Source organism: Macrosteles quadrilineatus, unplaced genomic scaffold (assembly GCF_028750875.1).
Source record: "Macrosteles quadrilineatus isolate MER2022 unplaced genomic scaffold, UCM_ALF_1.0 Scaffold_3__2_contigs__length_128488019, whole genome shotgun sequence".
NCBI lineage: Eukaryota > Metazoa > Arthropoda > Insecta > Hemiptera > Cicadellidae > Macrosteles > Macrosteles quadrilineatus.
The window spans coordinates 85,969,909-85,995,556 of NW_026542596.1; the positions used below are offsets into that span (position 1 = coordinate 85,969,909).

Below are 25,648 nucleotides of genomic sequence, written 5' to 3' on the forward strand. Positions count from 1 at the left end.
CCTATATTTTTTTGTTTGACATAAGCCTAGCTAAGGGGAAATAATTAGCTAATGATTTAATGATTATTTTAGTCTAGGCCTACTGCAAATTTTGATGTCTATAATCCTTAACGCCTTATTTTTATTTGTTGTGTACTAGGCTAATACCATAGACTAACCAACACCAAGTAACTAATGGTAACTAATAACCAACTAACCTTGGGGGAGTATGTTTTATCTATGCTAATACTGTAAGTTACTAGTTTTTAAATCGAAATAATGAATAGGCCTACACGATTTTGTGATAAATTATAAATGTGTTGTATCCCTCTAATAATTAAAGTTCTCCCAATAATAACAAGTTTTATTTTAAAATCCACCCTGATAAACATAATTGCTATATACTGGGTTTATTTGTGTAAATTGTCTTTAGCGTACAAAAATAATGTAATTTCGATGTATATTTTCAAAGATTTACTATGATTTTTGTGTTTTTGATTTGCGAGGCTGGCAGCAGTGTGGTCTAAGTCAATATGGCTGCACGGCATCCAATTCCCATCACGTTAAATTCGTGTCCCAGTGCTGCAAGTTGCATTTGGTGTATTTATTTGATTATATCCATAGTGTTTATTAAAGGTACTTTCACTTAGAGACTTATTTCGCATAATTTATCATTTTGTTACTCCTCACAAGTGTCATTTCTCATATATCCAAATTGCAAGGCTCCGGATCGATAATCGAGCTGAGCTAGTGGTCGGGCCCAAAAGTTTTTGAAAAGCTTAACTCCTTGGCCTATTAATTCTAAAAAATAAAATTATATGGCAAATAACTGTTTAGTATTGAAAATAGGCTAACTTATTTTTTTAAACTTAATAACTCTATTTTCGTCATGGTGGTCTTTAGTGTTGTTATTTATTTTTATCAAAAGTGGATTGATACAACTTGTACAGTTGTTTTTTTAAGGGCCTGGATTTGACTAGGCCTAGGCTATCTTAACTTACAACCAAACTTAATCATTAACACAATTTATACCTTCTTTATCTATTTAGATTCTTTTGGGGTACAGTTTCTTAACTGGGCTACGCTAATATCGATTGAAACTATCGAATTGAATATATTGATAAATAACCGATACCTTCTTTTTAAATATATCTATTATAAAATGAAACTATCATAACCTAACCTAACCAACCAAACTTGCTGATGGTAAAAAAATCCCATGAATGTTTACTAATCAAATCGATAGTTTCAATCGATGTTAGGGTAGCCCAGTTAAGAAACTGTACCCTTTTTTGTGTAGGCCTATCGTAGGAATAAACAACACAACATGAAGCTACCATTGACATGCCCCCAAATACTTAAATTCAAATTATGTGCTGTCGTGCCCTTACTAAACTCTAATTTTGTTGACCTAGGTCCTGGTGTAATTAGCCAACACTTCTCTTTGATGAATCTTATATTGTGTCTGTTACATTCCTTCTATTTTGTACTTTTCAGTGAAATATTTTATTTGAAAAATGCTTCAGTTAAAACTATTTTTGACCCTAGATAAGTTATAAGTTAGGGTAAATTACTAGGATGAAACCAGAACTTGGAACTTGGATGAATTACCAGAAAAAACACTTCAAATTACTATTTCAAAAATGCAAGCATTTTTGAAAAAGTAATATGAAGTGTTTTTCTCAGGATTTTAATTTTACAAAAACAGTCTGCAGGCAACATAAACTAACAACCCGATACATTATAACCTAAACTTTACCTTCCTAATCTAACCTAACTTCAAAACACTTAATGCAGTCACCAATTCACATACAGCACGACCTACCACCCTGACATGCCTAAATAAGAACTATATGTAATTAGTCCACCAGTCCATCTATATCTATACAATGTGACGAAATTCCTATTATATAGAACATTAAGTTATTTGACTACAGAATCTTTTGAAGTGTTATCCATCCTATCTTGTTTATTGTAATGTTAAGTATGTTTTTACGGCGATATCTTGAGAAATAGTCATCAGCGGTGAAAAATAATGGTATATTTGGATTCAGGAGGTAAAAAACTATAAAGTAAGATATCAAAATTAAAAATTCGTTTGGAGGCACCTCCGGAATAAATACCCCTAACCTAACCAACCAAACTTGCTGATGGTGAAAAAATCGCATGAAGGTTTACTAATCGAATCGATAGTTTCAATCAACATTAGCATAGCCCCTAGTTAAGAAACTGTACCCCAGTTTAATTTTATAATCGATACTTTCAAGTTATATCGGATACAGAAAAAGACATCCCATCTATATGGATCAGCCAATTTTGTACTAAAAACTAAAATGCAGTTTGTGTGAGCCAGTCACAGATTGCTCTAGTGTCTAAAACTATTTTGTATCTTATTTTTTGTTACTGACATACCGTAGTTAATGGGTCATAACAGTTGCTACCTAGGTATAGCTTATAATAAGTCATTCCATCAGTTTGACTTGGTAAAAACCATTGTGTAACCACTGTGTTGGTAGAAATCAGTAATTTATATCAGGAGCAATCTGTAGGTGGCTCACTTCAACTAAGTAAGACAAATTTAACTTAATTATTTAAAAAACCTGGCGACAACTTTAACATGGGGATGGGATGTCTAGCTGTACCGTATTACTAGTCAAAGGTTATATTTAAATATATATGATTATTAATCAATATTTTCTATTCGATAAGTTTCAATCGATATTAGCATTAGATCAGTTAAGAAACTGTAGGTACCCTAAATTTGTCATAACTTAACTTAGCATGGTAATAAAAACTCCTCAAAAGTTTTGGCTCAAAACAAACAGCATTAAGTTAAGATATTTTGATTAGGGTATATATAATCCCTTATTTTTGCTAAAAAAAAATTGGTGTAGGGTCAAAATCCTGGGTTCTGTTAAGTTACGGTACCGGTAGTTGCGAACCATTCCCTATTGGAGGACTGGATTGAAAATAGACTACCTAAGTTAAAAAGCCTAAGTTGTGTTGAATAGCCTAACGTTATATTCAGATACCGGTAACTTAGAAGGTTGATTACTTATGTTCTATTTAAAAAAATTAGTAGTGAATAGAAGGATGAGTTTAATTTATTTAACTTTAGGCCTATTTATTTTTATTTATTTATACATAAGTTAACCTGCCAAAGGCAAAACGATTTAAAAAGATTCAACAAAACATTTACAAACTAACAATAAATAAATAACAGTGTAACAATCAATAATTATAGCCTAAGTTACTAGCGTTAATGTCCTGGACACCTACGTGAGAGGAACACAGGTTTGGTTCCTGGCATTTCCACCAAACATACCTAACTAAGTAGGCCTAACCTAGGCCTACTTGAAGAATTTGGACCGCTTTCCGTTTACTTAAGCTTAAAGCATTTATAAACAAATGTTCATTGAAAATGTTACTCGCCTTGTTACCATTATCCAATAAAAGTAGTTTTTTAAGATAGGTTAGTACCGTACCGTATCTATCAACTACGGTATCAATTGAGCAATTAGTTAAACTAAGCCCTAGCAGATTTATTCAATAAAGTTATTAAGTTAGGGAAGTTCCTTCTTTTAGCGAATTTCCCATATAGGGAATAAGCTATTACCGTAGTACTTATGGTAAGACCTGGACCCGGGAGTGATTTACTTTTTTGTTTTGAGGTCCCCAGAGGCCAAAAACACCCTCTGTTCTAACTAATATATATATTATGTGTGTCCATTAGCGCGATAACTTAAGCAAAGATGATCAGATTTTGATGAAATTTGGTAGAAACGTGTAAACCAACGTCTATTCGAACGAGTTTGCTAACTTGCATGATCGGACTATGGAAACAGGGGTAAAAATAGGTTTTTCCCATTTTTGACTCTAAAAACATCAAATTTCACCATTTCTTTCCAGACCATTTTGTAGAGCTTAAAAAAAGAAATAATTTTGTATATTGAAGCGTTGTTGTATGTCTAACGGTTACGTAGATAATTTTAAAAACTTTAAATTTAAAATTCTCATGTTACCCGTATTCTTATATGGAGAATAAATAAACTGTTGTACTTTGCTTGTTTATGGATATATTTTAATCAAATTTGGCAATTTTGTTTATTTCATACTAAGCTATCAACATTTCAATAAAAAAACTCACCTCATTACCTGAAGTAGCAGCAAACCTAGGCACTCATTAAAATTAATGCTATTTAAATAGGAAATAAAGGTACCGTACTTTCCTGTTAAAGGGAACATTCATTATTATCGATGATTTTTTTCTCGATATATCGATATTAACAAATTGAAACATATCAGCTGACAACTACGATAAATATTGTTCAGTACCAACAAACAATAATGAAATGAAACTGTTTAAAAAAAAAAAAAACCTAACATAACTAACCAAACTTGCTGTATGTTTAACTTGCCTTTTCTGTTATCAAAAGGAATTTTTAAATAGTAGAGCAAGTTTGGTTGGTTATGTTAGGTTAGCTTAGAACAGTTTCATTTCTTAATCAATATAATAGACTATTTTAGCCTAAACGAGATCAGTTGTCAATATGTAATGGATCGGTAAACAAAAATATCGATATATCGAACAAATCATCGATAATAATGAATGTTCCCTTTAACAGGATAGTACCGAAATAAATATGACAATTTTCAGGGTATATATTAGGAGAAATCCAGCCAGGTAAATGGAAATTCGCTTAGTCTGCAGGTTTGCTGCTGCGGGGGTATTTAAATGTTTTTATTTGTTTAATCCACATGATCGATTTTGCGTTATTAAGCTGAATTTATAGCCTTCAACTACAAAAATTAAAATTAGGTAACTTGACTAAACCTTAGGCTAATTAAACTACCTGGTAAATGACTGAAAGCTACGATACCAAAATCGTAGCCATAATTGGGAAACAGTTTTCTAACAATTTATGTTAAGTAAGTTAGTTGCAGTTCGGTAATTATGTCGACCTCCAGTCAACGCTCTAAAAATTATTATTTTTTTTTTGTTTGTTCGTTTTTTAGTGCTGATTCTAAAAATGATATTCATTTTTTGCGGAAACGTCCCGTTTTCCCGGAAAATGGGAAAAACGGGAAAAATCTTTTTTTTTCCAAAACCCATGTTGTGGGTACTCAAATTGTGCGGAATTTCCTCCTGAACAAGAATATGTAATTTCTATTACGATCGGACCACTATTAAGTAAAATATCACCGGAAAAGCGGCCGCTGGCTACTTACTGCCACATAGCGCTAGCATTGCGAATGACTCTAAGCCATTGTATAATGCGGGCTTTATTTTGGGTTAGGATTGGTTAGGTTAAGTTAGGTTAGGTTAAGTTTGTTTAGGTTAGGTTAGGTTAGGTTAGTTTAGGTTAGGTTAAGATTGGTTAGGTTAGGTTAGTTTAGTTTAGGTTAAGTTTGGTTAAGTTAACTTGAACTAGCGTAACCTAACTAAGTTGGTAAGTTTGGTTAGGTTAAGTTAGGTTAGGTTAAGTTAAGTTTGGTAAGGTTAGGTTTGGTTAGGTTAGGTTAGATTAGGTTAGTTTATCAATAACATGAGTATTGTAAGTAAACGAACCTTAAATTGTGGAATGCGGGCTTAATTTTAGGTCAGGATTGGTTAGGTTAGGTTAGTTTAGGTTTTGTTAGTTTAGGTTAAGTTAGGTTAGGTTAGGTTAAGTTTGGTTATGTTAGGTTAGGTTAGGTTAGTTTATCAATAACATGAGTATTGTAAGTAAACGAACCTAACCTAATTCAACCAAACTTAACCTAACCTAAACTAACCTAAACTAACTCAACCTAACATAAACTAACCTAACCTTACCAAACCTGATAAAGTTACAATTTTAGGTTCATTTACTTTCAAAACTCATGTTATTGATAAACTAACCTAACCTAACCCAACCAAACTTAACCTAACCTAACCTAACCAAACTTAATCTAACCTTAACTAACTTAACCTAACCTAACCTAACTTAACCTAACCTAACCTAACTTAACCTAACCTAACCTAACCAAACTTAACTTACCTAACCTAAACTAACCTAACCAAACTTAACCTAACCTAACCAAACTTAACCTAACCTAACCTAACCAAACTTAACCTAACCTAAACTAACCTAACCTAACCTAACCTAAACTAATCAATCCTAACCCAAAATAAAGCCCTCATTAAACACTGGCTTAGAGTCATTCTCAATGCTAGCGCTATGTGGCAGTAAGTAGCCAGCGGCCGCTTTTGCGGTGATATTTTACTTAATAGTGGTCCAATCGTAATAGAAATTACATATTCTTGTTCAGGAGGAAATTCCGCACAATTTGAGTACCCACAACATGGGTTTTGGGAAAAAAAGATTTTTCCCGTTTTTCCCATTTTCCGGGAAAACGGGACGTTTCCGCAAAAAATGAATATCATTTTTGGAATCAGCACTAAAAAACGAACAAATTAAAAAAATAATAATAATTTTTAGAGCGTTGACTGGAGGTCGACATAATTACCTGTAGTTCTAATTTGGTCTTTACTTTTAAGATAACCTAATGTTATAAGTTACCTAATAAAAGAAACAAATAGCTTGTTTCAATTCAGTATTATTTATTCCAGATTATGAATGCAAAGTGACATTGGCTAAGCGAAAGAAGCATCATGAAGAGTACGACAATCGGGCATGGCGCCCCGCTCTACCCTTCATAGGGGCTTCGTACTCTTACAATCTGATGGGGCAGGGTGGGGGCCACAGAGACTGGGATAGCACTCAGTTTCAGGATAAAGCGTTAGGTGAGTTTCTGCTACAGAAAATAATTTTTCTCACCTTTTCCGTGGAGAGAGTAGTTATTTTCGATGACAGCTGATAACTTATTAAAAAGAAAAAAAGTTTTTCCCAAGCTCTAATTTTCTGGCTCTCAATCATATAGGCTAACTTAGATCTCATTTGCCCACTACGCGCACCAAATTTCTTTACCGTTTATAATTGAAATCTGCTGTTTGTATTGTTTAACCTAAATGTATGCAGAAACAAGCAAAGCTAGTTTTTGCTACATATTACATAGGCCTATAGCACGAGCACCGGAATCACCAAAATTGTCTGTAACTATTCATATAGGCTAGCAATGTTATACAACAAAAGTTATATAGCAGGTTTAGCTGCATAGTGTAAACCCGGCTTTATTTTATATGTGATTATTCTTGCATAGGGATGACAAGTATTGTTCATAGGTAACTTGTGAACTATCGAAAGTGATTTTCCAGCAATTGCTCCTATCCCCATCCACAGCTTCGCCTGATGTGAAACTCACTATCACATGCTCTTGAAATTTAATGTTTATTCAGCTTAGCCTCACACTTCTTTGTACGAAACTTGAACGTGCACCGAAAAATGCCGTTTTCGGTGCTTATAATGAAATATATTATTTCATCGGCAGTTCCCGAACTATGGGTCGTGGGAGCAATATCGGTGGGTTGTGGGAAGAGACTAAATATGATTTTTTTTTTACTGGAACTCGTAATTTTTCATTACCATTTAAGGGTATAGTGAGCACCAGAATAGTATGAAGGTGGTAGCAAGGAAAACTCAAAATATTTACAGTTTATCGTGATTAATGTGTCTAGCTTAAAACTAGGTATTTTAAACACTGATTGTTTGGGATATTTTTATTCCCAATTTTTATGTCAATACCAGTATTGCAATAGGCAAAGGGCCAACCAAGCCCATTTGTTTTTGTACCAATCTTAACAACGTGGAGATGATCGTAATGCCACCCCGAACAAAGGAGATGATTACTAACACTAAGTGATCGTGACCATTGGAGATGATCAAATTATATGTAATTTTATAAAACCTCTATAACCCTTAAGCATTTTTAACAATCATGCATTAGACATGGTCTCAAATTATGGTAACATATGGTTAAACACAGTAGCCTAACCCAGTCAGACTAGATTAATAAGCTACAAGATCACAGACAATAAAAGATAAAAATTAAAGTAAAAAGTAGGCTTAGGTGGAACATACTAGATAAAAAAATTAAAACATCAAAACTTAACAACTTTACATAAAAATAGGATGTTCAACAAGCCACTTATATACTAGATCTTTAACCGACTCAGGCAATGCACTTGACTCAGAATGCAATACAAGCTTGTTGCTATCTACAACGTCCAACAGACGTTAGAATTTGTTAAATAACATCATTCATTAATAGCCCAATAACAAAAAAAAAATGGCATCCGAGTCCAGTTATGATCTCGCTTGGAACCGAACCAGCGACTCTCAGATTTGAAGCTGAGCTCTTTAACAAAACGACTGTCTACAATGTGATGAAAATGCTTAGACCTAATTTACTGTGATTTTTCACTGTGTTTTTTGCTAATAACTTAATAGTTGAAAAAGACTTTGAAGCTTAGCATTTAGCCTACTTTAATAGTAATTGTCTTACACTGTAATTTAGCATAATGACACCCTTCAATGTATACCACTGTATATTATATTTATAAAGCCATTTTCAATTCAATTCAAATTATCTCCATTCATACTTGGCTTAAAATACCTACTTTGTATGGTCGCCATTTTAACAAAAGGTATAAAGTATTTTTAGCAAAATGTTGACTGAGGCATGTGTAGATTCTGTTAGGGGATATGGCAGTGAAAATGCTATAATTTGATATAACTTCTGTTCTAATTATTGGATTTTAATCATTTAACCGTCATCAGTTTGCAGGGAATAATGTCCTCTAAATATTTAGGTAGAATTATAACTATATCTTGATTTATTACTTTTTTATGGGTAATTTTGTAATAAAAAAGAAATTGGTTTTCTGTGAAAATAAAAAAATCTTTATTCACTTTAGAATAGACATAACTTACATGTACAATTCTATCTAATTATTTAGACAATAAAATTCTAAACACTGGTAAAAATTTGAATCATGTAGCGTAATTTTTCTTGATATAGCCTAGGCAGGCACTAAACGTTTTTTTTAATTTTTGACCAATTTTTCTTATTTTTAGCATTACTGTATAAATAATAAATAATAGCAAAATTAAAAAAATCACTTAAAAAAAAAAATCATTATTTCACTGCCATATCCCCTTAATAAAGCAATGAAATATCCTATATTCTCAAAAAATCTCCATTACAATATGTAAACCATATTGCTCTTTTTTCAATTTTTCAAAACGTTGGTGTAAATATAACTAAAATTGCTTGCATAATTGATAGTAATGTTTGGTTTTCCAGATAATGTTTTCAAGATGGGGCGGAAGCGTGAAGAGTTGGGCACGCTGTGGAGTGGAGATACTGTATTACAAGAAGAATGGCATCCCCATTGGCAGTTGCAAGTCTCGCTTATCGCCCTTGTTTGTGGTTTAGCACTCTTTCTTGTGGTGAGAACCTTTTAGCAAGTTTCCCTAAATCTATGTTTACCTTGTGCCTAGACACAGGATCTCTGCTCAAATTCATTTAGCCTAGTATATAAACCTTTATTAATCAAGATTTGAGTTCCCAAGTTGTTGGTATGGTATAGTTTTGATATGAATAATGACAGCGGTATTCTAGGACTGTTAAGATACCCCTTGTCCATTATGAATAACTTTTTATAGTTGCTGTTCGAATGAACCAAAGACCATTTTAACAGAGTCGACAGATTATTGAGGGTTAACTATAGTTGCAAACCTACCATTGTGTTCTGCGCATGATAATTTTTGTAGGAACTTTCTTGTAACTTAGCAAATTTGTTTTAGTAAATTTCTCTTCAGGAAAGTAGCCTAGCTATCACTGCAGTCTAGTCAAGGACCAGCTGCATGCTACTGTTTCCTGTAGGTCCCTAGAAGCCTATATAGCACATTTTTTTAATGTTATTTGATTGTGGAACAATTAATTGTGGTACAACAGCTGATTATTGGGAAGATGATTTGTACTCCAAAAATGTGTTTTTCCAAATATTATATAAAGAAAAATTGTGTTTCCATATGAGTTCCCAAGTAGCACAAATATGTATATAATACGTATAATTTACCTACCGGCATGGTATAGCTTTTGTATACAATCTGTATAGAAATGTATACAATACAGATTGTATCTGTAAATATGTCCCACCTAAATATGTATTATATGCATATTGTATAAGGATCCAACTACAGATATGATACATATTATACATCTGTATATAATCTGTAAATTTTGATAGAAATTGATGCATACCTTAAATGTATAAAATACATATTTTATACATAGATGATACATATTTGATGCCATATTAATAAAAAGTGGCTCAAAATACAATTGTCATAAAAATCAATATATAAAATTATATACATTGATTTTTACTAACAGTTTTCTTTGAAGGTATTTGTTATGGGAGGTGAACTATGTGTCATGAGGGTTGGTGTGTTGTATGATGGTAAAACAATATTTTAAGTCTTCATTAGGAATATGTGTTGTGTGATTTGTCAGGTAAATACATAATTGATCTAGTTTAGGGACAACCTACTGCTGTTCAGTATATAGTTTCATCTGAAGCAGGCCCGTAGGACCTCGGGGTACAGATCACATCCGAAGCTCCTAAGGTGAACCAGAGGGGCCCTAGTGAAAGTCTAGAAGGGGAAAGAGCACCTATTACAGTTACTACATCATTACAATACAGTATGCAAAATGTAATGTTATATTGTTGGTGTAGGCTAGCTATCAGCATTTATTTTCATATCATAATCAAACCAAAGAATGAGAGAATTATGCAATTTTTGTAGACTTCCTTAAAAATGGTAGCAGCCACAAAAAAACAAATGATTTTACCTTTAAAGAATATGTGTTTTAATGAAGTAGGGAAGATAAAGAATATGGCAACTACCTTAACAAATATTAGACCAAGACAGCTTCAAATTTTTTTAATTATCGTACATTGAAGATTATTTGAGAAAAACTTATTAAATTACCTTGATGAGAATAGGTACCACTTAACAAGCATTTTGGATAGTGCATTTATTTGCATAAAAAAGTAAATAATATGTTAATTATTATATTAGTGTTTATATTACCAAGCATTATTCAGCTGATAATAATTAATAGTAATAACTAGCTTGAATGTTAAGAAGATTAAGTTGAAATAGTTTAGAAAAATAACCTATTATTAATAATAATACAGTATGATTATAACAACTGAAAGTGTAAAAATAAATACTAACTCACTTCTCACAACTGATGAATAATTTCTAGTTTTTTTAACTGAATCTTATTCTTACATGAAAATGTTGTTTTTTTAGTTTTCCATTTTCCCTGTTGTTTATTTAATGTGAGAAAACAAGAAGGCTAGGCTCAACAAATAATAATAGTTTTTTTAGTAACTTTTTAGACCTATTCTAAATTGTGCACAAAAAATACTTGCACAGTAAAAAAACAAAAATAAATGCACAAAAATAAAAAAAATGAGTAAAAATATTTGTTCAGATGTAATCACAAGTACCCTAATACATTCAAGTATAAAAGTTGTTTTTATAAAATTGTTTCTGTTGTTTATTAACACACTTTTTAAAGGAACATATAAATGAAACAATGAAGAAATGTCAAGAAAAAACTATTTAATTGATCATCTGCGGTAGGCCTAAATTTTTATTTTTGACATAAATCCTTGTTCCTGCTTGGCGTAACCATTCGCTGGTTTTTTCTCAAATGTTGTGAGATCGAATGAGGACGGGTGTTGTTGACGAACTACACCTGAAACAAAATTCACACTTGTGTCAATGTCTGTATTCCTGTGTATAAGGTAATATTAGGGTACGCACAAGATTCACGCTTAGAGCAACATATCTTTTGGTAATCAATCCTTTGTTTTCTTGATGGCAAAACTTAGATTAATTCATTTTTAACGTTTTCATTTTTAACATTTTTTTAACACGTTTAGTGCGTAGTCGCGACATGAGCGGCCTACATCAATTGATGTAGTTGCGCAACCCCCCCTACATTAGTTCAGTATGCGCTCAGCCATTGCCGGGGAACGTTAAAATCGTTGCTAGCCCGTAGCTTAGAATGTAAGCTTTATTTTGGTGTAGGTTGGTACTAAAATTTCCCGTAAAATCCCGTCTGACAATGCTTTTGTACCGGTTTTGGGGATTTTCTCTCTTCAAGCCATATTACAAAGCCACTGACTACTGATCCAGGCAGTGCTACCTTTGGGTGTTTTAGGGAACTACGTTCAATCTCGGGGTAACGTAGTACAATCGCCCCTGCTCTTTTGTTTTTCGTCAGATTGAAATATTTGAATGCCAATTGCGTTTGCTGTTGGTACGGCACCGCGCCAGGGCTTTGCCGCCATTGGCGAGCGCCTGTTGGAATGCCTGCCGCACTGAACGTGTTAAGCAAAATCGTTTCTTTTTGAGCTAAACTAACAAGTTGCAATCAAGAAATCAAAGTATTGAAGAGGTTTAAAGAGTACAGTGCAGAAAAAAAGGATAGGTACGGTACATTCTACAGACAAAAAATGTGTGTAACATCATAAATTAATATCATATAGCCTATGATAATTAATTATAAGATGATAAATTAATATAATTAAAATCCATTGATCTAGCCCCTGAACCTTTTTATTGACTAATAATTGTTACGTAACTTTACGCCATACTGCTAAAAATGTATGTAAAGAATAACAAGATGTTTCGCCAGAATGACATTTTCAAGTGGGGGTATGAAGTAAATGTAGGCTACTGTATGACGTATATGTACATACCAATTATTAGTTAAATAATAAAACCTATGATGGTAAAAACAGGGTTAAAAAATAAATTACTAACTTTGGTTGAGTTGACTTTATAGAAAAATAAATAAATGTCAAATATAGGCCTATCATTGAAAGAATAAATAAAAGTAACATTATAAACCAAATTTAAAAAACTTACGGCAAATCAACTGCACCAATGCAGAGTTCTGCAGACTCCACTTCTTTCCTCCTCTTCCTTCCCAACTAAATTCTCTCGCAAGCTCATTTTTGAATAGTCTTACAAGGATCCGTCTTGTTGAGTCCTCAACACTGGCCCCGCCAACCGTGCGAAGATAACTGACCTGAAACACATTATAAAAATGCTTAACTCTTCAACCTCTATTACTATTATATTAGTTTAACAAGTCTGGTGTTTTATAAAAAGCATTTTTGTTTAAAAGTACGGTATGTTATTATTTTCAACAAGGATGGCAGAGAAGTTTAAGTTTACAAATCTGTTTGTAAGAAGCTTTGATTATAGGACCTTCATTTATAATAAACTAGTGTAGGCCTAGCCTACATGTTGCTCATAATCGGGCAAATGCAAAGAAGTAAAGTAGTGTATTTGGGCCCAGCATTTAGAAAAAGAAACATTCGAGATTCCATACATTATTTAGCACAACAAAATCAACAGTGGCGTAACAAATCTTTACGGGCCCCCCTGTAAACTTATTTTTTGGGCCCCCCTCTTATGAGTTAATTTAAGACCACCGATTCAACATAGTGAATCGCCCTCCCCCTCCCCCCAGAGCAATTTTAGGACCACCGATACAATGATCAAACAGATTAATCATAAAAAGAGTGGTACCCTAAACAAATTAGTGGGTCTCTCTGCCCACCCCCCCCCCCCGCCAGCTCCCGGGCACCCCGCATTGCGGGCCCTTCTGTTACGCCACTGAAAATCAACGGGCAAATTATATTTTATACAAAGTTGACTGTGAGTTCAATTCTTAAGTTTTTCCCTTAGCAGGTTCAGTCCCAGCCGTCACACTCCTCTGTATTTTTAGGTTAAGTTATATCTACACTCGGGGGTAAGTTCAGGCCCGCGGTCAGTTATGTGATACGCTATGGGCCCAAGTCATAGTTGCGCTCATAGCCCCCCCCCCCACCCTGCCGACATTGATTTGAATTATAAAATAAATATAGACATTTTATGAGTTGCTCGCGCATCTGCAATATAGGCCTAACAAATATAAGAAGACTCATTGTGTTTACTTTTGATTGTTAATTGAATTACCCGCTTAGTAACTAAAAACGTAAACCATCAATTAAAGTTTAACTGTTACTTACATACCGTACACACTTATATTTCCAATGGTGCGTTCTTAAAAGTAAAATTGGTTTAGTTGTAAAAAAGTGTGAATTAAAACATAGTTTTAATTTATATAAGTTATAATTGCAAACATTTAAAACTCCAAAAAGTCAATACCGTAAAATGGCTGGTTTTTTCTACATTTTTTTTTCGGCCAACTCGTCAATAACTTAACATCATCAAAGTTCATTTTCAGATTTACCTACATCACTTTCTGTACACATCATCATTTAGGCCTAAATGATTTTAATGACCGTAAAAACTAGGCTACTTATTTTAGGAACTTTTTGTAACTTTTACCTTACGAATCTTTTATGTCGCCCTCTTTCTAAAATCACTGCCACTTGGTTTTATGCTCATTTCACAGAAAAAGGGTGTGATATTACAACGTAAAATAACATTCTTCGAACGTAAATAAAATCATAAGTAAAAACACGGCCAGTATCTTTACTTGCTAACAAATTGATACTGTAATAAGTTTCTCGCCATTTGACAAAAGCAACTGACATTGAGTATAATGAAAAAAGGACATAACAAATTAATAGCCTACAAATAAAGACAGACGATTAAGTATAGTTAATGACAGGCCTAATATACAAACAGTGGCAGTGATGAGTCATGAGTGGAAGACGAAGTGAGGAGGTTTCAGATATTTTCCAATTAGTGTCTGTTACTAGCGCACCCAACAAAACAAAAAAAACTCTTGCGCCCCTGGACCAGGGCCCATTTTTAACCGCGGTACTGGGTAAGTTAAAACTTTCATCCCTAGATCTTAGAAAGACAGCTGTGATGTCATAGGCATATTTGATATACATTTTGATAGCGTTGTTACCCTTCAAAGTGCCATCTATAAATAAATCGTACCCTAGGCTATTATGTGCCAAGCCTTGATAAAAATTACTAAACGTAGGTAGCTGCGATGTTGTTTCATAAGTTAGACGTAAGTTAAGTTAATCGTAAACAAAAAAAAAACATACCGGTAGCTAAACCTAACCTAACCATAACCTACTGATCGCAAACGCGGCACCTTAAGTTATTTGTTTGACATTTCCTTTCGATAGTTTTGAAGGACGTAGGCCTAATTATAAAGCTGCAGCCTTCTGGGGTTACAGTTCCGCAGAGAACCTGCGATCTTATTAAGTTATCAGATCAATAACAATTTATCAATATTTTTATAAATATTAACATAGGCCTAGGCCTAAGTTTAGGCCTAGTTAACTTTAATATTGCATTGACTTTAATTTTCCCAGTTAGCTTATACATTAAGTTATAGGCCTAAGAGGCTAACTTTATGTTTTCTTTTGTTGCTTTTTCATTAAATAGGTTAGGCTATATTTGGCTAGTAAGTTACCGTCTCAGGCTATATTTTGTTTGTGGTTAAATATGCTTATAGGCTAGTTAAGTTAATATCGATAGAAACGTAGGCAAAACAAATCATAGGTCAATTTGATATTTACATTGGGAAGAAGAATAAACATTTAATTTAACTTACCAAAGATATTTATCATTAAGTCATCCATCTGTTCACAGATCACAGGTTCTCTTCGGAACTGTAAGTTAAGTTACCCCCTTATGGTCTTAAAATATTCATCTGCCTACAAGACTAGGCCTGAATTATAACATAAACTTACCAATTAACATCATTTTTAGTCTTAACTGTAAGTTAGGCCTAGGCTAACTTATGACAGGTACTAAGTAACTTAGGCATAAGTTTAGCTACGGTATTTGTTAAGTAGACCTAGGCCTAGCTTGTCTCCAAGCTAAATTAGTTCAGACCAAGGACATATTGCAATGAATTAGGTCTAGGTTATCTCCTGAAGTTGGCTTCCTTAGTTTTGTAAACTACAGCCTAATTTATCCCTAAAGAGCCTCCATCCGTAGAGTTTTTAAGGGGTTAGGAAGGCTATTGTAACCTATTTCCACTTATAAAGTATTTAAATTAGATTACCACCATTCGAGTTATTAACAAAACATATGCTAAATCTCTTAATAACTTACAATACGGTAACGATAATAATTTTACCAACTCAAGTTAGTCGAATCGCCACTGAAGTTAAAAAGTCGAAGATGTAACGCAAATCTTAAAGAATATAAAGTAAAAAGTAACTAATAGACCTAATTAATAAGTAAATAATAACAAAACAACGAATTCTTCCCGTGTAACACTGAAAATCAGAAGTAGATGCTCTAGTCTAAACACAGCCACAAGGACAACGTTTGTTGTGAGTTGTGAGACAAAGACATTAAGACGGACAAACAATATGGCGGTGAGGCGGTGGCGGATCGGATGCTGTGCTGACCCCCGCTGTTTTGCTCCCATAATGCATCAGCAAACATCGTCGAACCTAAGAAAACGCAGAGACTCGGGTATCTCGCGCGGCAGAATATTTTGTTCATCATCTATGAATATTATAGTACAGTATGTGTTACAAATACATTTTACACAGGATGTTGAAAAAATGCAGGGAAATAAATAAAACACTACAATTTTTTTCGTATTTTTCTATTGATATAAAATACATATATTATCTGTATCATCAATACCTTTACTTATTTTACTGCATTCTCGAAAGTTAATTTATGCCCTCAAAACAACATTTAGGTGAAAATTTACACTTTGTTTCTTCATTTTACAGTATTTTATGCAAAATTTATTTTGGATGAAACCGTATTTTCATATTAGTATATAATATGTATATTATCTGTATCATTAATACATATACGTTGGTTATACCTTAATCCCGAATATTTACGTATTATATACATTGCTTGCTACATGGGTTATCATCCCTCTTGTTATTTTTATTGTGAATAAGTTTTTGTTGATGGCCTGTTTATAGGAATAACCTTAAGAAATTTGGTCTTGTACCCTCTTTAAACACACATAAGTCCGAAAATGTTCTCCACACTTATCCATCAACTGGTGATGATTTCAATTGTAGTTGAACTCTTGAGATTGCGGAAATCTAAGTACAGAACAGCAAACATGCATGCCTTGTGGAAGTGTGAATTTTCTTTCACATCGTCATTGGCTATAATGACGAGACTTATTAACCAGCTGGGGCAGCCAAAGAATAATATAGAAACATGGCCCTCATGTCAGATTTAAAGTAGCTGGCTTGGTCGTGGCTGAGCTTGGTGGAGACCCTAACTTTCAGACAAACCTCGTTTAAAGAAGGACCCAGAATCTACTACAATAATAAATAGCAAAATACACTCAGAGGATTTTAACTCATCTTGCAACAGTATATTAATTGGAAAATTGGCTTTTTTAGTTGTGTAATGTATGTTGAGGTTCTACTTTATACTGACAAAGTGTCGTTTGTCAAGGTTCTGATCTGGTTGAAGAATCAAATGTCCTCATCATCTTCGACAGGAAGTGATAAAGTAGAGATTGGAGACGAAAGTTTGTCACATTCCGAGGGTCAGTGGATCTATCATCCAGTGATCAAACCAGTGACTACGGAGCAGTGTGAGATTCTGCCCATCATTCCTCATCCGCCGCATGGTAAACACTTCACTTGTATTACGGTAATAGTTAAATGGATTGAGGACAGAATTTTATTAAGCTTTCATAACTGAGCTTCCTAATTAATTATCAAACTGAACTAACTCACTGTTTAAAGCTAGCCCGCCATGAAGTATCTGAATTAAATATCTATTGTTGTAGGCCTACTTAATGAAAACAAAGTTATTACTCAAGCATAGTTTGAAAATTATATTCAAAACATATCAACTTATGGTGCAATGTTTTCCAGCTACCCGTGCCATTTTGCCTGAAGTAATGACTGCTCATAATTTAACCGAGGAGAAAAAAGAGCCGATTAGGATCAAGGCGAAGGGGCTTCTAGAACGGAGGGGCTCTAGTGCCAGCTTGACTATTGACCTTCTACACCCGAGTCAAGAGAACCTGAGTGTTACTCCCACCCGAGAGTGGTAAGATATTACAAGTTTAATTCTATCTGTGTTCTTTTTACGATCCAAAATAGAACAACATAGTGTGGCTCTAGGACGGTTTTATACTCTGAATGATGTTACCTGTCGGATCAGGCCAGAAAAGTTATTTTTGTTGTTGTAATATCCACCCTATTATTTATTTTAGAGTTTGTAGCCTAAATATTTTACTACACCTATTAAAACGTCTAAATACACAACCTACTCTCAAAAAATACTCTGTTTGTCTGCTGAGTTTTAAACTAGATTCTCAGTTTCTCTTTATCTTGCTATACAAATTGTGTTGCCTGTAGCACTGCTGAAGAGTATTTGCTGTCAGTTGGCAACGTACTGAGTCGAGGACAGCTGAGGAACTGTTTGAAAGACGCAAGAGCTCTGCACAAGGAGTTCTGGGATCTTCCATTGAACCATCCGGAGAAGATAGAGATAACCGGCAGTAGTGCCAAAAATAGGTGAGTCAAGAAAACCAATGTCGTGTCGATAATAACATTTTAAGTTTGATTTGATTTTGATATTTCTCATACGTACAGATTATGCCAATATATGAGTCCAGCATTACTTTCAAACCGTTGTACGTCTTGAAGCCATTTGTGATTGTTGGATTTTTGTTGCTAAGAATACCAGCGACAGTAATATTTAGAACAATGTTCCTTGTATTGACTTGTCTGTGTATTAGTATGTCTTACATACTGTAGGCCTACTAATATCCATGTCCGCCAATACACCCATAGGATAATCAATGTAAACGTCTTATTTTTGTTCAGGGACTCAAGAGCTTTAATAAGTTTATAAGAGCTTTAATAAGTTCATAAAACAAGTTTAAAACGTGATAACTTCCCTATGGTAACTTATAATTTTCAGTTTAAAATCGTAAGTATATTGTTTCATTAGGAAGAATAGTGTGAAATGAATTAAGTAAAAAGTAAATAAAATTTCCTATTAAGAAATAAAACCTATAATATGTTCTTGATTTCATAATTCATTCCCGTGCATATGTTAAAATTTTAATTTTTGTACCCCTCATAGGCTTATATGGTATGATATTATAAATTTAGGTAAATGAAATAGCATCACACACGAAAATAATAACAAAGGAGAAGCAAATATGCCAAAAACTTGCTCATAAATATGTTGATGTTTTACTACTCCTAAACACTTACATAAACCTATGCAGTGCTTGATTTGTAAAAATTGAGTTGACATGTGTAACATGTTAATAAGATTTGTACCTTTATTACAATCTTCCTAAAAGAGAGGTACTGGAACTCTGTTCTGCTGCGTTACCACGCAAATCGAGCGCTGCTCCTATGGCTATTTATGCCCAAGGTGGGATTTGGCCGCACCAACAACTGCTCTCCATCCCTCTCTATCTTCTGCTTCTTCCACTGCTGTCCCCACTTCTATAGTGTCCTCGGTGACATCATTCCACCTTCTCTTCTTGAGCCCTCCTAATGGTTGTTTCCCTTCTGGCTTTCCTATACTTGCTTCTGTTATTAGTAAGACCCTATCTCTCCCAAGTACGTGTGCTGTCCGCCTTTTTCTCCTTACTTTCACATGTGCCACTTACATCATAATTTTTAAACAGATACCTTGTATGTATGTTTCTCCATTCTCCATTTTCCTGTATTGGGCCAGGACTTTTTATTCCTTAATTTTGTTACTAGACTGCTAAGATGCATTTTATTTAAATTTCGCACACGATGTAAAACATTCTGGTTTAGTTTAATGATTACAAGTTTTGAAAATGATGGGTTTTCAGATTTAAAGTGATCTTTTGTCAAAAACATTTCAGAGATTTATATCCCGGGATTGAAAGTATTTAATTAAATCCGTCCCTGAAAACACACTCAAGTTGGTTTTTAAAACAAATTTCATCAATTTTTATAGGTATCGGACAATCATACCCAATGAGAACACAAGAGTTCATCTACCATTGGAACCACCCAGTGATCCTCTCTCTGGGTACATCAACGCCAATTACATTAGGGTAGGTTGTGTATGGTACTTCAATTGTGTAGGGTTTTCATAACAAAAGATACACTATTTTATTTTAATTTAAACCTATAAATTTATCAGCATTACCTAAAAAAACTGCAAAATAATCTTATCTAAAAGTGTCAAAATTGCTTTTCCTGTCCTTGACTTAATAGCAAATCAGATGGGACTAAGAGTAACCCAGCTTTTCATAATGAGATGTTGAGTGAAGGAGTTTCAAGTGTTTCAAACGATGAGCCACTGTGTAACTTAGGCTTACCTAATCGGCTTTAACCGTAGTAATGAAATTTACTTTTCCCTTCAATGAATTAAAAATGATTAAGAAGCTGAAAGTTGTCCCTAAACCGATTGTTCAGCTGGTGATTGTAAGATGTGTTTTGCAGGGTTACGATGGGGAGGAGAAGGCATTCATAGCCACTCAAGGTCCGTTGACCAACACGGTGGTTGACTTCTGGCGGATGGTGTGGAGCGAACACTCTCCCGTCATTGTGATGATCACCAAGTTGATGGAGAAGTCACGCTCCAAGTGCGAGCTGTACTTCCCCATCGACCCCGGCGCAACGGAGACCTATGGCGACATATCTGTCACCGTGTCCTCCATCATTGTCAAGGATGGATATGTCATCCGTCATTTTATTATGCAGGTTATTATTGACTTATGGCAAATGTCTTTAGGATGTATGTTTATTGTATTGATAACATTTATCCAATGTAGTTGTAATTAATCTTGGTAATTGTGTTTTTTTGGCAAATCTTGAGGTTTTAATATGTGAAAAAATGGAAACATCCCTTAATCTTTTTTTAGTAAAAAGGTTTAGGCCTTTCTACATTCTATATTATATAGCCTTTCTATATTAGTAATTTTCAATTAAAAGTTTCAATGCAAGGATAGATCTTCTGTTTTCTAAAACAAAATGTTGCTTGTATTAATTTCTTGTGCCTTATGCAACTAAATTTTACAAAGTTTTTAAAAGCAGCTTGCATTAAATATGTTAGCTTTTTAAATGTGATAAGTGTTGAAGTACTATATTATTTTTATTCTTGAAAGTTTAATTTTGTTACAGAAAGAAGACGAAACCCAACGAGTAACACATTTCTGGTTTGACTCGTGGCCTGACCACAAAACTCCTGCCAATGCTCACTCTCTGCTCTGCCTGGCTAAGGATGTTGAGTCGTACAGGTTCAGAGACACTCAGAGAGGAAGTACCTCTTCCTGGCCACACTCGCCTAAACCTGTCAAGTCTGATGGTACAAAGCATGAAACTGATTTGCTTTCACCCTGTCCAGAAGCAGCAAGTCCTCAGTCCTTAAAGGAAACCAGTCCTGTTCTCAACTTTGGCCGGCTGGAATTTAAAGAAGATGAACCTGAGAAAGAATTGCGAAGTAGTCCTAAGAGTGGTGATGAAAATCTTATTCTTTTGGCTCAAGAAGATGTAACTGAGCCTGTCCAGATATCATTGAAGCCTACTGTTGAAGCTCTTAATCTGGAAATTTTTAAGGAAGTAGATGAAGCCGCTTATAAGATTGTACCGGTTTTACCTGCAGATAAATTGAACAGTCCTACATTTTATGACAGGTCGTTGTATTCTAATGACGATGTTTTTCAAGTAGGGTCTCTTCCACAAAAGAGTCCCATTCAGTCCCGGGTTCAGTTAGAAAACATACGTTCGAGATCGGTGGAAGCACCTTCGAGTGGATCCTTGAAGTCGGATTCGAGTCAAGAAAAAAAATCCGCCCCTGGGGAGATTTTCGATTTTGAAAAACTGACAATCTGGCAAGACACTAATACGATATCTACAGATGAACTGACTTCCTCCGAAGAGAGAAAAAAGTCTTCGGATATCAGTGAAAATTTACCTGAAAGCTTTGAGAAAAAATTCAAAGGAATCGGTTGTACGTCAAGTCCCAATTGGGCTTCGGAAGCGAGTCCTAATCTTACTCAGAGTTTTGACAAAAGCACATCTAAGCTGTCTGTTGACAGTCTTAGCTGGGGAGGGTTAGATATAATGAGCCCTAACTTTTCAGAAAAAAGTCCAAACAGGACTCAGTCTTCAATAGAGAGCCCAGTGACTCACAGCTCTAGTGATAGCAAACGCTGGCCTAGGAGCTCAGACAGCAGCAAGCAGTGGACACGCAGCTCGCAAGGCAGCTCCGGCTGGGCGCAGAGCTCGGAGGATAGTCCTCGGTGGTTTGAGAAAGACGAAGAGTCGCACATACGAACACCAAGAGATTGGTTTGACAAGAGTCCGCTGTTGAGCAGGCGGTCGCGTGAAGGCTCGGTGAGTTTCCTGTGGAACGAGGTGCCTGCTGCGAGGGGCCCGGCCGCTGGTCCTGTCATAGTCCACTGCAGTGCTGGCATCGGACGGACAGGCTGCTTCATAGCTATCTGTGTGGGTGTCAACCAGCTGCTGGGTGAAAACAATGTTGATATACTGGGAATCGTCTGCCGGATGAGATATGACCGGTGAGCTTTTAAGGCTTTTTAGTCTAGAGTTAGATTTATGCAAATTGTATACTTCATCATTTGCTTGATTTGTTATTTTTAATATGTTAAATAACTTATTACAATAAGTCGATTCCGGTGATAAATAGATACTACATTTTTACTCTCTCTTTCATTATGAATGATTTAAGAAAAATCTGAAACTGTTAATTCTAACGGTTTAGGTTTATTCTAGAGGTTAAATACCTTATTGTTAAATACCTCAAACATAAAGGTTTAGGTTTGCAGGTTGATTGTAATTTATCATATATTCTGTTGTTGTTAATGCCATTGATAAAAACCTTTTATCCTCTACGTCACAGCTAACTCTTATGTATTTATTTTCATGGACAAAACTAATTTGCTTTTCAATATATACATATTATATGTAAATTCAATATTGCAATGCGCCTGTATTTAGTGCTTTGTGTTATGTCAGTTGGACAACCTGTCAGATATTTTGAATTCAGACTGTGACATCCTATTTTAAACTGTTGTTTTTGTAACTGCCATCTTGACCTACTTTTGAAGAAGCCTCTGAAAGAGGCGAAACAGACATCCCTCAAAAACCCAAATATAGGGGGACCCAAAACTCAACTCGAAAATATTGACGCAATACTTTCTCCGTACAGGAAAGTGGAAAAAATAATTAGTTCAATTTTGTTGTAAAAACTGGTGATGTGAGGAAACTATTACCTTATGATTATACTTAAAGCAGTTGTTACTTGATGGTTGTGTTTTCCTTGTTCCAGTGGTGGCATGGTGCAGACAGCAGAGCAGTATGAGTTTATACACAGAGCTCTGGCATTGTTTGAGCGATCTCTGCCAGACCAGTCAGGTGAGTGAACCTACTCTGCTGCGGTATGAGAGTAGAACCCCCGGGCCGCAGCAGCGCCCTCCGCACCACCGCATTACGTCATGTGGATACTTCATTTATCAAATGCTATTACGTTTCACAAAGGCTATTTGACTTTTTAAAGTTAAATTCTCCTTTGTTAGCGTAGCGCAATAGTAGCGAGTCTTACAGGGTGTGACTCGATGGAATCGTTGGGATGTTTCCGTTACCTCTGACTGTCTAGTTACCTTGGTTCTTGCCTCACGTGACGTAAATGTCTGCGTACATACGGACACGTATGTATTTTGTAACTGATTGAAAACTGATGACGCTTATAATAATAAAACTCGTAGACTGTTAAGTGTGTAAATATGATGTATTGATTTTGGCAGTTTGACACAAGTTAAATATTATTTATCTTAGACGTTGTATTATGTATATTCTAAAATATGTTTTGTAATTAATATTTTTATATGTAAAATTTACATAGTTATTGTTTTGTACTGTTTTGTTTCCTTTTGTTTTAGTTCAATGTGACATTTATTTTCTAGTTAAGTTTATTTGGTTAGCTTGCTTATTTACCTGGAAGTATCTTCTATTATGGATGTCAACTGGTTTATTTTCCATCCTCTTTCAAAATTAAAAAATAATTCAAGTTGAATGGCATAATAAAACGTAAGATGTAAATTTACTGTTGTAAGAATACTACAGGGTTAGGCAAAAGTCTGGAACCCCCCAGTTAACTTTTTAACGCGTTGCAGTAGGAAAACCAAACTCGGCACATATTTACAACATAAGAAATTGCACTTTTCCATCAAAGTTACAACTTTGCCCTAGCCCCCAAAATACCCCATTTTGGGGGCAGCCCCAAATTTTCAAATGTAAACACCAATCATGTGACCCCTCATTTTAAAGGGTTTATCAAGCGAAATTGAATGGCGCAAACCAGAGGTGAATATCACACCCCTAATCAAAATGGCAGCCATTTTAATTATTTAAGATGAGCAAGCAAGATAAAGTCTCAACACCCCCAGTTAACTTAAAAAATTTAATATTTTAATACTAACCAAAAGGTGAATTCTCTTTTTTTATAAAGGTATGCTGAGTTTAGTTTTTCTGCTATAACCTGTTAAAAAGTTAATAGGGGATATTTGAAAATGACTGCCATTTTGATTAGGTTTGAGATATTGACCACGAGTTTGTGCCATTTAATTTGCCTTGAGAAACCCTTTAAAATGATGGGTCACATGATAGGTGTTTACACTTGAAAATTTCGGGCTGCCCCCAAAATACCCCATTTTGGAGGCCGGGTACAAGTTCTAACTTTAATGAAAAAGTAAATTTTTTATGTTGTAAACATGTGCCGAGTTTGGTTTTCCCACTGCCACATGTTATAAAGTTAACTGGGATTGTCCAGACTTTATCTTGTTTGCTCATCGTAAATTAAAATGGCTGTCATTTTGATTAGGGGTGCGATATTGACCTCTGGTTTGCGCCATTCAATTTCTCTTGATAAACCCTTTAAAATGAGAGGTCACATGATAGGTGTTTACATTTGAAAATTTGGGGCTGTCCCCAAAATACCCCATTTTGGGGGCAGGGGCAAAGTTGTAACTTAGATGAAAAAAGTGCAATTTCTTATGTTGTAAATATGTGCTGAGTTTGGTTTTCCTACTGCAATACATTAAAAAGTTAACTGGGGGGTTCCAGACTTTTGCCTAACCCTGTATACTTATAGTATGGCGCATATTAATATAGGCTACGCTCAGAATGTTCCTTAAACATGATATCCAATGAAATAAATTTTAAGATAACTACCGAAAAATATAAACCGCTATGAATCAGTAAATTATTTAAAATAATAAATAAATTAGTAGAATCTTGTTTTAAAACTAATGGTAAGCAATCTTGTAAAATGATTTTACCAGGCTTATTAATGAAGTTGACAAAAACCAAAATAGTTCAAAACATGACAAGTTTTTAATGTCAAACTTTTGGTTTTTTTCCATATTGATACTAATAAAATCATACCATACTTGTATGATATGTGTTAAATCTTTTTCAATGTGTGTTTTTTTACCATACCTAATAAGAGCTCGTTTCCTTGGGTGCAAACTTCTTGGTCTAATATTGATTTCTGTCATCTATTATTACTTTCTACTTAGTATTAACACAAACAGTAAGAGTTTACAGACAGTTTACCGATCCTGTTAAGTATAAACTGGCTGGGAAAAATTTACATGGCAATTATACATGAACATTACAGCCAGAATTATTTTAGGTGAAGAGCTCTTGTGAGAAGTGGAATGAAACGGTATAGGCCTAAACATACATATTTTGTAGTGTGGCCAAATG

The 25,648-nt window shown here is 34.5% G+C and overlaps 1 protein-coding gene and 1 long non-coding RNA gene across 2 annotated transcripts; one reads left to right on the forward strand and one right to left on the reverse strand.

The window, feature by feature from the left end:
- Positions 1–512: 512 nt before the first annotated feature.
- On the forward strand, positions 513–23,925 carry LOC128990411 (uncharacterized). The gene is made up of 10 exons (XM_054412764.1): positions 513–615; positions 6,572–6,745; positions 9,205–9,350; positions 17,358–17,535; positions 17,786–17,963; positions 18,275–18,433; positions 19,869–19,968; positions 20,360–20,620; positions 21,041–22,440; positions 23,211–23,925. The coding sequence occupies exons 1-10, from the start codon at positions 513–515 to the stop codon at positions 23,302–23,304; spliced, it is 2,793 nt and encodes a 930-aa protein (XP_054268739.1). The 3' UTR covers positions 23,305–23,925.
- Positions 11,521–16,264, reverse strand: LOC128990412 (uncharacterized). Its single transcript, XR_008490522.1, has 3 exons — positions 16,051–16,264; positions 12,855–13,017; positions 11,521–11,676 (listed from the first exon to the last, which is right to left on the reverse strand). It is a non-coding gene; the product is annotated as an uncharacterized LOC128990412 (long non-coding RNA).
- Positions 23,926–25,648: the final 1,723 nt, after the last annotated feature.

Bases quoted from the DNA above. Each gene is read 5' to 3' on its own strand.
- LOC128990411 (XM_054412764.1), top strand. From the start codon at position 513: ATGGCTGCACGGCATCCAATTCCCATCACGTTAAATTCGTGTCCCAGT. The intron at 6,746-9,204 runs GTGAGTTTCTGC...TTGGTTTTCCAG, and splicing joins GTTTCAGGATAAAGCGTTAG to ATAATGTTTTCAAGATGGGG. The intron at 22,441-23,210 runs GTGAGCTTTTAA...TCCTTGTTCCAG, and splicing joins TGCCGGATGAGATATGACCG to TGGTGGCATGGTGCAGACAG.